The following is a 13,661-nucleotide window of genomic DNA, read 5'->3' as shown; positions in this document are numbered from 1 at the left end:
AACAGCATTGTTTCTCTGCCCTGTGTCACTAACAATGGAGCACTCCCAGGTAGGAACAGTCTCCAGACTAAAACAACTCCAGGAAAAAGCACAGCTGGAAATATATTTTAGTTGAAGGGGGGAAAAAAAGTGTCACAATATTTGTCCCAGCCAATCCCACGCATGTTTTTAAGTGTTTCCTTTAGTCTTGCTGGATGTGGCAGCATTTTTGGAGCCCATAGCAGGTAATTTCCATCAGCAAAACTGACCAAAACTATGTGGCACTGCCCCTGAAGATGCTCAGACTCATGGCTGTGCTGTGGTTTCCCTCCAGTGGCACGAGCAGTCAGCTGCAGCTTCCTGGGAGAGACCTTCAGAGCAAACCAGGCACTGAACTATCCACCAATAAATGACATTTTACCACTCACTGCTCCCAGCCTCACCCTTTCCCCTGCTCGTCCTGGCCAGGGGAATACATCCAGAATTAAAAATGGGCATTGAAAAGGAGTGACAGGGACCTGCTTGGGAGCAGCTGAGGGACTTTGCCCCAGTCAGAAAACCCAGATCACCCCAAAAAGGCAAAACATGACACATGAGCCTGATCTGCTGCCCCTGGGAGCATCTTTTATTTATTTAAAAAATTCTTTAACAATGCAGGAGTTGCTTTACTTGTTAAAAAAGCAAAGGAGAACTAAGGATGATGAAAAGCACTCGGCACAACTCGCGAAGGTTCGACCCCTTGACCAACAAATAAAATTAGGCACATTTCAGGTATGGAGTTGCTTTGGTGACACCAGTTTTGAATTCTATAACCAGGGAAATAAGAACTTTTGTTAAAATTCAACTTGGTTTTCAATTATTAACAATAAAATTTTATTAGGATAAAATTTTAAAAATTCCACTGATATGAAAATCACCAACAGGGTGATTTTAACCTTTCTACTTGTTCCTACCAGGACCATTGAGACCCAATACCCAGTATTTTTTATATCTGGTAATTTCTTCTAAACCATTTTTTTTTAAATAAAACCAAACCCAAATAAAACAGAATGGTTTTATGTACCATCTTATTTACAGCAGCTATGTTAGATTTAAAATTGATAAAATTTTCCAGGTTAACCACTTATACCCACTACTCACAGAGAGTGGAAGTATTAAGGAATTTTTTTTTAACCCATCTAACATGATATATTTTTAAGTTTTAGATTGATTAGTTCCTTTTTCTTCTTGGAAAACAAACACTGGCACTGAGCAGAGAATAAAGGCTCCTCAGAAGCACATTTCAAAAAATCCCAGCACAATGGAAGATGGAATAAGGCTCTGGGGTGCACAGATGAGAGGGAGCTTCTGCTCACTATCCACCATTGGAAAATTTCTGTAAAAAATGATCCTTTCAGTATCTTTTGCTACTGGAGACAGTGGCTGCTGCCAAACACCAGTGAATGTGAATCACCTCTTCCAGGAACACCGGTGTGGTATGGATGGGTAGTCTGGCCTCCTTAGCCAGCTCAGTTTCACTGTAACAGTGTTCCTGGGGTTTTCCCAGGGTCTGGTATTCCTTGAAGGGCATGTAAATGACAGATGCCCCTAAGGATATAAAATTTCAGCCTAAGAGTGGCCACAGGAGAATTCACAGGTTAAAACAAGTAAAAAGTTAACCTTCCTAGTTCCAACAGAAGACAATGTCCTGCTTTGTTTCCTGCAGCAAGACCTTTCAGACTCGACCCCCTCCGTAGGAAAATGATACGTGTTGGTGCATCGTAATCCAGAGGAAAAGATCAAAGGGGTTTGCATGAACCTCCATCCTGCTCCTGCTCAGTGGCAGAGCTGGAGCACAGCCACCACCTTCTGCTGGGCACAGGGGGCTTGTTGCCCTTCCTGTGGGTGGGATTATACCCATAAGAAAACCTGGATTAATCGCTTCCTCTTCACGTCACTGCAGCACTCGGGGCACTTCCTCACCACCTGTAGAAAGCAATGAACAAAACACGTGGATAATGTATTTCTTATGGAGGAAACACCATAAATGGAGGGAATTTTTATGTGGGCAGACAGTGATGGGACAAGGGGCAGTGGTTTTAAATGGAAAGAGGGCAGGGTTAGATTAGACTTTACAGAGAAATTCTACCCTGTGAGGGTGGTGAGGCCCTGCCACAGGTTGCCCAGAGAAGCTGTGGATGCCCCATCCCTGGAAGTGTTCAAGGCCAGGTTGGACAGGGCTTGGAGCAATGTGTGATAGTGGAAGGTGTTCCTGTCCATGGAAGGGGGTTGGAATGAGATGAGCTTTTAGGTCCCTTCCAAGCCAAACCATTCTATGATTCCACGATATTAAACTTCTCTATCACATTTTGTCCAACGTGAATCACAAGCCACACTACCCACGGGTCAGTCCCCCAGATATCCTGTCTGCCATTTGCATCCTCAGTGTTCCCACGGAGTTATTTTGCTGCCAGTAGCAAAAAGAAGAGAAAAAAGCCTCCCAGCAAAGTGGCACCAAACTTTACAGCAGTTGTCTCAGGTTAATTTACAGCTATGACACATCTGGACGACTAAAAATACAGGAACAAGGAAATGCAGAGCTGCAAGAGCTGCTGTGAAGTACAGCTGTACTTTTGAGTAAAGTCCCCTCAAGTGGCTCATGAGTTCCCTGAATCCCTGCTTCCTCCTGCGCTGATGGGAATGACGAGTGTCCTGGACATACCCGAACATGGGTGGCACATGTGGTCATGATCAAGAGCTTTGTAGGGGAATCAAGCACATTTATTTCTTCATAGCACCCCACACCTTTCTCAGCAGGAGACACGAGGGCGTGTGAGGCACCATTTCTCCACTCAGGTTTCAGTTTGCTTCTTCCCTAATCTTCAATTTTAAAGTCATTTGACCTGCACGTGAATCCCAACTGCTCTTTTCATAGCTTGCAAATTACTGGTAAAACTAAAATGCTCTGCTTACTTCAAAGGGGAGACAGTAAAAAAAATAAAAAGTCTTTTAAAAAATTATTCTTTGGGAGAAGACTGCCACCTCAGGAGGCTAAAATGATGGTCACCTACATCAGTGGCACTGCACAAGCTTCCCTGCAGGGTGCAAGTTCATAATTAAAATCACAGAATGGTTTGGGTTGGAAGGGACCTTAAAGCCCATCTCGTTCCAACCCTCTGCCATGGGCAAGGACATCTTCCACTATCCCAGGTTGCTCCAAGCCCTGTCCAACCTGGCTTTGAACACTTCCAGGAATAGGGCAGCCACAGCTTCTCTGGGAAACCTGTGCCAGGGCCTCCCCCCAGGGAAGAATTTCTTCCTAATATCCAATCTAACCCTGCCATGTCAGTGTGAAGTCATTGCAAGAAAGGGTGCAGACTGCAAGGTAGGCTCTAGCAGTAGGATTTTGGTTCTAGAAACATGAATTTAAATACCATAAATGGATGGGGAGAGAAAAACTCACTTTACCTCCCAGCAGACAGTGATTTGCCAAAGACAGTTTTAAGTGTAAAATCTAACTGTGAAATCTGGTATTATTTGCCTATATTGCAGATAGTCTAAATGAGGATAACTCATTTTCTCTAGAAGAACTGCTTGAATAAATGATGCACTTAAACACTGGAAAGCAGCAACAGTGCTCTGGAGAAAAAGCTACACCCCAAAGCAGCGTGCCCTGGCCCAGTTTCTGCAAGGTTTCCCCAGCACAGTGAATCACCCAACATGCTCCAGCACTAATCCCCCTAATACCCCTGCAGCTGCAGGGAATTCTGACTGCTCCTCCAAAAGCTTCTAAAAGCTTCCAAAACCATTCACCGCCTCTCCCCACCAGTATTTCACTACAACAACAAACTGGAAAAGATCACAATTTGCAAACCCTGCATTGTGAATGAGGCTGTTAGTCACTTCCTCAGGGGACAATCTGCACCAAGGGACTTTTGAGCTGAAAAAACAGTGAGTAAGTTGTTAGCAAAGCAAAAAGGAGTTTCAAACACAGCCCAGTCAGAGCTGACAAAGCTTAATGCCATCTGATGGGAGCTCAGAGCTCAGACGTGGTTGCTCATTTCCTGCTGGTAAAGGTAACTCTGTCCCAAACACACCCCTGTCACGGATGGAGCCAATTGCCTGTTTGACCTCCCAAAGAATGGATGTGTTAGGAGGTGGCTCCTCTGGGACTGGTTTCAGGGAAACACAGAATAGTCTTCCTGTCTGCAATCCTGTGCTCTCCCAGGAGGCTGTGCTTCCTTCTCAGCTCCATGATCAGCAGAGAACAGTTCTGACTCAGCACTGGGAGAACCATTTCTGCATCAGTCCAAGTAATATCCTAATCTACAACAGGTTTAGATATTAGGGAGAATTTCTCTGTGGAAAGGGTTGGAAAGCACTGGAACAGGCTGCCCGGGGAAGTGATGGGGTCACCATCCCTGGCAATGTTCAAAAGTCATGTGGATGTGGCACCCCAGGACATGGTTCAATGGTGAACACAGTAATGGTGAAGGTTGAACTTGATCTTAAAGGTCTCTTCCAACATTAACCATTCTATGACCCTCTTATTTGACTTTTCATTAGCCAAACAACACTTGAATCATATCATGAGCCACTTAAGACTCCTCTACACAGACAGCCAAAAAGGTATGTCATAAGTAAGATTATTCAGGTAAGTGGCAAAGATTGAAATCATTAATAATAAATGACACACAGGGAATGACTCGTTTCCTCAAATATGATTTTGCACTGGATATCTGGATAGAAGAGAAGGAACACTTCCAGTTGGAAGGGACCTACAGTGATCCCCTAGTCCAACTGCCTGACCACTGCAGGGTCCAACAGAAGTTAAACCATAAAGGGCACTGGGGAAATGACCACCTCTCTAGGAAGCTTATTCCAGTGTTTGGTCACCCTCTTGGTAAAGAATCTTTCCTAATATCCAGTCTGAATCTCCCTGATAGAGCTTTGAACCATTCCCATGCATCCTGACACTGATCCCAGGGAGAAGAGCTCTCCATGTCCCCTCCTTGGGAAGCTGCAGAGATCCATGAGCTCATCTCTCAGTCTCCTTTCTCCAAACTAGACAAGCCCAGAGTCCTCGGCCATCCCTCCTAGAAGGTGCCTTCCAGTCCTTTCCCACCTTGGCTGCCTCCTCTGGATGCTCTCAAGTACCAGAGTCTGAAACACAATCTAATCTAGTAGGTCAAACTACTCTAATCTCTGGTCTAAGACATGTCAGTCAGATAAAAGAGTCATTAAAAAAAATTAGGCTGAGCAAGTTGTCATTTATCTATGAGCTATGAAAACACCCATTCACTTGAGGATTAAGAAGAAATCCAGACCTCAAAATGACCAATTTCAAGATGAGAACCACAGAAGAGGGTGGTACAATTGCTCAATATACAATAGTTCTAATCCTGTGGATTCTTAAACTGATGAAACAACAACTACAAGTTCCATCTTACTGGCAAAAGGAATGAGTTTTTCCCCAGATATTTATAAGGTCAAAATTAATGGGCTGAGACAACATAACTACACTGTGGGATGCTAAAATGCTAAAAATAACTCCCTAGGGAGCCCATTCTGTCCTTAATCAACTCAAATCTCAAGCAGCAGAGAATATAAACACACACTAGTAAAATTCTTGTTGTGATTTTGTTGGGGCCCTTTCTGCAGCAGAGGATTCTGCCTGTCAGATATTCATCCCCATTACACTTTGGCAAAAATGGAAAAATTAAATATTCATCAGCAAGGCCTACTGAATGTTCAGCAACCCCTCAGCTCTTGTAGCAGACTTCCAAACCCAGATTATTAACCCCTGGCTGCCACGTCAAATGTTGAGTAAGATGCTCCCAAACACATGCACCATGTGCATGTGCAAATTCTTGCCCAAAGAATTTCAACCACCAACTTACTCAGATGGGAAAACCAACAGACAGGATGACACAGGAGACACTTGAGTGGGAATTTAGAACCACAGATTCATGGAATCATTTGCCTGGGAAAGACCCTTTAAGATCGTCACGTCCAATGCCTGACCCAGCGTTGCCAAAGCCACCGTTAAACCACGTCCTTTGGTGCCACGTCGCCACGTCCTGAATCCCCTCAGGGGTGGTGAGTCAACCACCTCCCTGGGAAGCCTGTTCCTGATTTCCCTCATCTCATGACAGTGCTTTACAGTAGGATTTTGATGGGGAAAATGGTGAAAATAATTCAGAAAAAAAATTAAAATAACGGTTAACACATCAAAAAACCAACACATTTTTTTTCAAGCTGACTCCACAGCTTGTTGCCTTTGTAGTTTTAGACAGGAAAACACGTGGAGGCAGCTCAGAAAGATGCAAATGTGTAAAATCCCCAGCTTAAAGCAGAGGTCTGCTTCCAATCACATCGTAAAACACAGAAAATAAGGAAACAGGGGACAAATCTTCCATTGGGATTTGGGTGTTCTTTCTGTAAACAGCAAAATTCTGTTTCTAGGCTTGTTCACACGGTTCTCACGAAAAGCACAAAAATTCTCCAGCAGTTTCAGGAAAAATCAGACCAGTAAACAAGAGAACCTGTAAGAACTGCTCCCAGCATGTTTTGCAGCAAGTGAAGTCACATAATGGACATTTAAAGGGCACATCATCCTCAGATTTGCAGTGAGAGCAGTGGAATCTTCCTAGAACACAGGGGAGGATGGGGAGAGGGGGAAAAAGAAAGAGGAAATGACTAAAATCCAGTAATCACCTGTGAAATTCTTATGCATCCACGTCTCCAGTGCAGTCCAGAAAACAACGACCATAACCACCTTAACAGTGCAATACCTGGCCCTGTTACGTAATTTCTCTCACAAGACGTCACTCAGTCTCCCGGTGCTTCAGATCCCACTTAGAAACTCAGATTACATCCTTCCTTTACCAGGAAGTTGTAGAGAAAAAATTCTGTAAATTCCTGGGAAACTATTGCACCATTGTGATAAAGACAACAAAGCACTTTGAGAGCACGTGGAAGGTGCAGAGAGTACAAATGCTGCTCAGCAAACCACGCTAAACCACGTTGCACTTGAGCAAATACAGGCACAAACCACTCATCTCACAGGCCATCAGTGTAATTCTCATTTCTATAACTTATCTTTATTCCCAAGTATTGGAGAATGGCATCCCCAAACCTCAGCTATACCTACCACACTCTGGTTCCATATCCAGGGGAAAGATGGGCACCACTCCAGAGTCTGAGGGTGCTCTCACATTACCAGTTCCTTTGGATACTTCAGTCTTTGGCAGCTCAAGTTCATTTTTCTGGCTGAAGCAAAACGAGGAAATCTTACTCTGAATTTTCACTGGCACGTCAATCTTAGAAGTGGAAGCATCTGGGGATAAAAAGAGAAAACCAGCACACAAACTTGTGTCATGCAGAACACAACACACAGACTCTGCAGAACACAACCAGCAGTAAATTCAGCTAAGTTGTCATTGTGTAAGAAGAGAAAGAAATTTGAATAACTACTTTTTTGCCATTTTAGTGTTGTGGAAATTCTTCCTAGACAGAGTGGATCCACTCCTGCTCCCACCCCATTTAGATGCAAAAATTCTGCCTTCACCCTTAATACACTTCACAGTCTAAAGATGGCAAAACTGTAACTAATTTCTTCATTGTTTCCTTGCACTTCCTCATCTCATGTTACCTTTTATCTTACATCTGTTTGGGTGGGGTATTTTTAACCCAGTTTGGACACAACCAATGTGTTTGATCCTCCTTTACATGCCTTGGGCACAGAGGCTCCAGTGCATGAGATGGACTTTTCACAGGGGCGTGGAGTGACAGGACAGAGGGAATGGCCTTAAACTAAAAGTGGGTAGGATTAGATTAGGTATTAGGAAGAAATTCTTCCCTGTGAGGGTGGTGAGGCCCTGGCCCAGGTTGCCCAGAAAAGCTGTGCCTGCTCCATCCCTGGAAGTGTTCAAGGTGAGGTTAGATGGGACTTGGAGCAACCTGGTCTAGTGGAAGCTGTCCCTGCCCATGGCAGGGGGTGGAATGAGATGAGATGAGATATGAGCTTTAAGGTCCCTTCCAACCCAAACCATTCTGTGATTCTAAGGCTGTTGAGCATTAGTCATCATTAATAAATAAGATTCTAAACTTCAGGCAATTGTTCATTACCAACCTTGTATGTGGCTGTTTCCTCTCGTGCACCAGCTCTCCAAGCTGAGGGGTTTCCCTTCACTTTGCACTGGCTGCTGCAGTTGCTTCTTCCCCTCACCACAGACCATTCCAGTCAAACTCTCACACATCTCTTTGAACTGCTCTTTGTGGTGAGGACGCACAAACATGTAAAACCCTGGCCAAAGGAAAGCACAGTCAAATGCATATGAAAATCAACGTCCAACCACGGAAGACTCCTTTCTTTGGAGTGGAGAAATTCTTTGGAAGCTGAACAATATCAGCCATATTCCCCAGAGTATCTTCAGCTTGGTGTAACACTTGATTTTTTTATGGTCTTTATGATTATGGGGTTTTCCTTGCCGGAAGGCAGATGAGTACTCAGTATGGAGAACAACCCCACTTACCTTGAAATTCTTCTGTTCTCTACAACCCAGCACTTCAACCTGACACAGTATCCGGAAAGACTCTCAGAAAGGAAATTTCTTGCTACTGTTTGGTTGACAAGGATTCACAACACATACACACGGATTCTGTAAAACCCCAGTTTTAATTTATTGCCAAGCACAGACAATTCTATCACAAGGTCCTCTGAGGTCAAAATACTTGCTCAGTAAGACAAGTGCTCAAGGGGATGTTATGACTCAGTACCCCACAATTCATTTCCCTCCCACTCTTCACTGTGCCAAGACTCATCCAACTAGTCAATGCACCAGAAAAAAGATATTTTCTGGCAATTTGCAGACTATGATATCTATTCAAGGTCAATTAATACTTACTGTTATTTCCTAAAGACAACAAAACAAAACTCCATCAGCATTTCCTAGCATACACCAAATGTGTAATTTCCTGCAGAGGAGTTCACCCCAGAGACATGGGAGAAGGTGGAACTGAAGTGTCACATCACACAAGCCCCCCTCCTCTTCTTCTTAAAACAATAAAGTCCAATTTCAAATTTTGAAAACCTGCAGCTTCCTAAATCCTCCCATCATTAAACTCATGAAAGGAAAATAAAACAAGCCACTTCAGAGAAAATAAAACTGTGACACAGATCCGTAACTATTTCCAGGTAAAGCTCTGTAAAAGAATAACGACCCCAAAGTGTGATTGCTTACCCCAATACCTGGAAGTGACCTAAGAGCTTAGCACCAGTATAGCAATCACTTTGGCTATGAGAACAAAATTGAGTCAGTTCAATAGTCAGCACTGTTCTTCCTAAAGAAGTAGTAATTGAGGAGAAAAAATGGTCATGAAAGCATCTGACTGAAGTTAGCAGAGCTGAAGGTTAGGACTGGAATTACTGAGGTCTTGTCAAACGTTTTTAATGGACAATTTCTATCTGAACAGACAGAAACAACATTTTATAACCTTGACATTTTTTGCTCTCTGAATGACGTACATTGAACGCATCTTTCCTGCTGCTCCATTTATCCGGATTGCTAAACCGAAAGATGAGATCTCACACGAGATGACAGCACCAACATCTTTCCAGCTAAATAAAAGTGATTAAAAAAACCCCCCATCCCTTACTTTGTAGGAGATGAAAGTCCTGTGGCCTCTCCGTGGTGAGGGCTGCGATCACCGAGATCATCGCGTCATAATTATCCGTCCTCTTGTAAGTCAGCAGCGCTTCGTGGAACTGGCTGTAAGTGCTTTTGTCCAGAGCCCTTTGCACATCCCTGAGATAGGCAGTCCTGAGGGCCTGGTGATGGCCCTTCCTGGAGCCTGCAGGCCTTTCAGCCTCTTTCCTTGGAGCTCCACTGGCATTCCGCCCTGAGAGACAAAGAACACGTGAGAAGAGCCTGAAGAGGAACAGAGACAAACGGGTCACTCCATCATATTGACTTCTCATTTCATCTACAGGGGGTTTCTGGACTACTTCAAAGTGGGAAAGCCAACCCCACCTGCCCAGCCACACACTTCCCTCCAGCATGGCCTTGGCAGAGCCAGATCTGCTCCTGGAAATGGGAATGGAGCAAAATAATTCTGGGGATCACTTTTAGCATTTTCTGGAGTTCTTTGATATTTTCAAATGGAGAAATGTGTCAGAAGGTCGCTAAGGAATGAGCAAAAGGTGACACAGAAGACTGTGCATGGAGGTCAGCAATAAATCAGGCTTTGTGCTCCACTGAGGGAGTAAAAGCATCTTAAACAGGTGGGTCAGCCAACTCTGCTGGCCTGACATATGGGCAATTTCAAAGGACAGATTATTCACCCCCTGACAATAGAAGCAGAAAAGGTGGGGCAGGGTGTTTTCCAGTAGGAAAACATAATGTCAAAAAGACTATCTAATCTGAAATAACACTCAAGAGAGCACAAGAGCAATGCAGGAGGACAGCAGAAGGTAGGAGCTGCTTGGAACATCCTGCTGAACTCCAAGTGGACTTTGTTCAAAATCTCAGTCTTTAATTTCTGATATGTTTCAGAGGAAAAAGTTCTGGTTTGCATATTACAGGCATGCAAATATGGATGAAGGATATGGTAAGAAATTGATTTAATTAACCTGCCTTATCTTTTGGCATTTAGATCTTTAAAAGTTCTTTAGAGAAGGATAAAGATATTTAAGTTTCAAAACATGGGCTTCATTCAATTTCCTGAAAAGGAAAAAACCTGGGTGTGCATTTTATAATCAGTATCCTAGAGCTTTCTGACACTTCCATGGGAGTGTTTTCTACTTAAGAAGTGAGCAACAGAAACAACATATCCATTTATTGCTATTATTTTCTTAATTAATTTTAGTGGAAACAAGTTTCTGTGAACCCACTCTAATGGTTTCAGGACAAAATAATTACCAAATATTCTGTTTTATTCAAATATTCTTAAAATATTTGAATATTCTTAAAATACAAAACAAAAGGGAAAACAAATCAAAAGAACAACATGGCTTCACACAAGAAAAGCTTTTAAAGCCTTCCAGGAAACTGGTTTTTTTGTTTGTTTTTTTTTTTTTTAAAGAAGGGATTAATCTTTGACTATTCTTTACCCTTCAAAGAAAGACTTCTAAGTTGTCCGACGATCCTACTCATTTCCTTGTGAGAAATACAAAAAATTCCCAGCTTTTCTCAGGAAGACCAGTAATCAAATAATAACTGAGCCTTTGAGTTCAAAGATAAATAATGGGCAGAGTGACATTAGAGGGATGCACACAAAGATTACGTTTGCTACTCTCTGTTTCTGCAGAAAAACAGACTGTCCACAGGAGGAATGCACACATTACACCCAGAACAAAACAGAAACGGTTTTGTCTTCATACCTGGATTCAGACTGACGTAATCTGAAGCTACATCACTTAACTGGCTCTCTTTCACAGACCCTGGACAAACAGGAAGCCCAGCAGACTTGTGCTCAACTCACCCTTTTCCCAGCTCAGTCTCTCAGTGCAAAAGTCTGGCTTCAGCTGGTTTCTTTCATATCCACCTTGATTTAATTTACTGGCTTTTGTGTTTTGTTTTGTGTGATCTCTGCTGAAAATTCTGAATTACCATCACTTCTACCTACAGGGAGTGAGCCACTGTGCTGGGTGAGCACAATGAACATTGGTTCCCACAAGGAGAACTGACAGTCAGAGGGGAAATAAAGCATAACAGGTCTTGCCTTGGGACTGTGTCTTTATTAAACATGAAGGGTACCTGCACTATTCAGTCGTGTTGCCAAGTGGAATCCTCCCTGGTTCAGGTGGAGCCCAGGGTTCAGCTGAGCACGTGAGGCCTTGGAGAATGCACTTTTCTGCTGACTCTTTTTTGATTCTGCTAAATAAAACCAGTCCATTAACAGTGAATTTAGGGAAGAATGAACAAAGAAAGGTGCATTTCAAAGTATGCCATCCTATGCTGAAAACACCTGAACAACCCAGAGAAGCTGTGGCTGCCCTATCACTGCAAGTGTTCGAGGCCAGGTTGGACAGGGCTTGGAGCAACCTGGTCTAGTGGAAGGTGTCCCTGGCCATGGCTGGGGGGTGGATCTGCATGAGCTTTAAGGTCTCTTCCAACCCAAACCATTCTGGGACTCCACACAGAGGTACTTCTCTGATGATGAGCCAAGACCCTGCTTTTTTTAGAACTTTATTGCTTCACGGTTTCAAAGATTTCACAAGCTTTGTGAGGACACTATCACTGCCTATTCACAATTCTGGTGGCACTACGTGGGCAGCAAAGAAGACAAACAAGGTTTTTAAATCCCCAGACTAGATGAATGATTTAAATAGATTGGTAAAAACACCTTTTGAAATAAATTGGCATCATTACTAACTCTGCAGTAACTAATGCTCAGGGGAAGGCAAGAGGATCATGGAGATCAGATACTTAGCTTCTCACCTGTTCTCTTGGCCAGGATCTCCCTCTCCTCCCGCAGGAGGCTGTGCTCAGGTTTGTAGCCACAGCCCACTCCAGTCAGGCTGCAGCACGCTTCATCAAACTGCTTTTTATGCTGAGGTCGAACAAACTGGTAAAATTCTTTCATTAGAGACAAGGAAGAAGGAGGAAAAAAAGAAAAAAAAGAAAAAAAAGAAGAAGAAAAAAAATCAATCCACAAACGCTACAGAAACCTACAACAGCAGGACTTCAAAGTTAGGCAATAAGAAGATAAAAAGGTGCAGCTAAATTAATTAAAATCTAAATACCCTTATCTAATATTTATACAATAAGCACACTTATAAGTTACACAAAGGTCAGCTACCATGCAAACACTGAGCAAAATTATTATCAGTAGGTAAAAACTGTAATTTTTCACTGTAAATATGAAGGAACACCTCCCAGTGAAACAGGACATGATGTAACTCAAACCATGAGGCCCAAGTATCTGCAAGGCTGATACTTTAAATAACTGATAGACTGTTAATTTACACCTCACGTTACCTATTCACTACAGAGTGTTTGCCAACCAGAAGCCTAAACATCAAATCAGCTCTAGGTTTCAGGTGCCTGACACTCTTGAAAACTAGACTCAGACCTTGATTTGATTATCAAATAATTTCTTATCTATATAGATCATCAGCAAATTGGGAAACCAGTTGTGGTTACTCTTAGTACTGAGTGCTCATACTGAGCTTCCCATTCCTTAACTCTAGGCTTTACCTCACACATTTTACGAGACCCATAACTAGGCCTTTATTATTTCAGAAGATGAAAAAAGTCAGAGAAAAACCTGCCCATTTCTTCACAAGCTGAGAGAGAAATGAGAAGTCACACAGAAAACACTGTTAAACTAGAAGAAATGTTGATGGGAGTTCAGTTCCTGTCAGTGCAGTTGTTAAAAGTCAGGAAAATACCAGCTAATCCAGTAACTATCCATGTTTGCCCAGACCCTTTGCTTTATACTTACCATTATCTAAATAGAAAATTTCTTTAGATATTCTGTCTACTTATTTACTGCTTTAACACTGAATCCTTATGAATGCATGTATCCAACTCACCCAGCCACACTCTTGAACTCGTAAGTCACAGGGAATAAGCTACACTACTTTTAGAAAAAGTCTCAAATAACACAAACTTCCACGGAATGTGAATTTCTTCAAGTCAATATGCAAGCTAACATTGATAATTACACTGAGAAGATTTTCTGTGTGGTCTGGGGAG

The 13,661-nt window shown here is 42.8% G+C and overlaps 1 protein-coding gene across 9 annotated transcripts in view; it reads right to left on the bottom strand.

The window, feature by feature from the left end:
- Positions 1 to 583: 583 nt before the first annotated feature.
- The window catches only part of RTEL1 (regulator of telomere elongation helicase 1), a 45,353-nt gene continuing 32,275 nt past the window's right edge, over positions 584 to 13,661 (bottom strand). For 3 of the 9 annotated variants that reach the window (XM_064673915.1, XM_064673906.1, XM_064673909.1), the window contains exons 30-36: positions 12,402 to 12,539; positions 11,718 to 11,837; positions 9,619 to 9,861; positions 8,093 to 8,266; positions 7,112 to 7,297; positions 6,504 to 6,607; positions 1,738 to 1,944 (exon numbers count right to left, since the gene is read on the bottom strand). In XM_064673915.1, the coding sequence (XP_064529985.1) occupies positions 1,870 to 1,944; positions 6,504 to 6,607; positions 7,112 to 7,297; positions 8,093 to 8,266; positions 9,619 to 9,861; positions 11,718 to 11,837; positions 12,402 to 12,539 (1,040 nt within the window). In that variant the 3' untranslated portion in view covers positions 1,738 to 1,869. Of the gene's footprint in view, positions 1,945 to 6,503; positions 6,608 to 7,039; positions 7,298 to 8,092; positions 8,267 to 9,618; positions 9,862 to 11,717; positions 11,838 to 12,401; positions 12,540 to 13,661 lie in introns of those variants that run through there. The other 6 variants (XM_064673907.1, XM_064673910.1, XM_064673912.1 and 3 more) reach the window with 5 other exon arrangements.

This window comes from Pseudopipra pipra, chromosome 17, assembly GCF_036250125.1.
Source record: "Pseudopipra pipra isolate bDixPip1 chromosome 17, bDixPip1.hap1, whole genome shotgun sequence".
NCBI lineage: Eukaryota > Metazoa > Chordata > Aves > Passeriformes > Pipridae > Pseudopipra > Pseudopipra pipra.
This window is presented reverse-complemented; position numbering and strand designations above follow the sequence as displayed.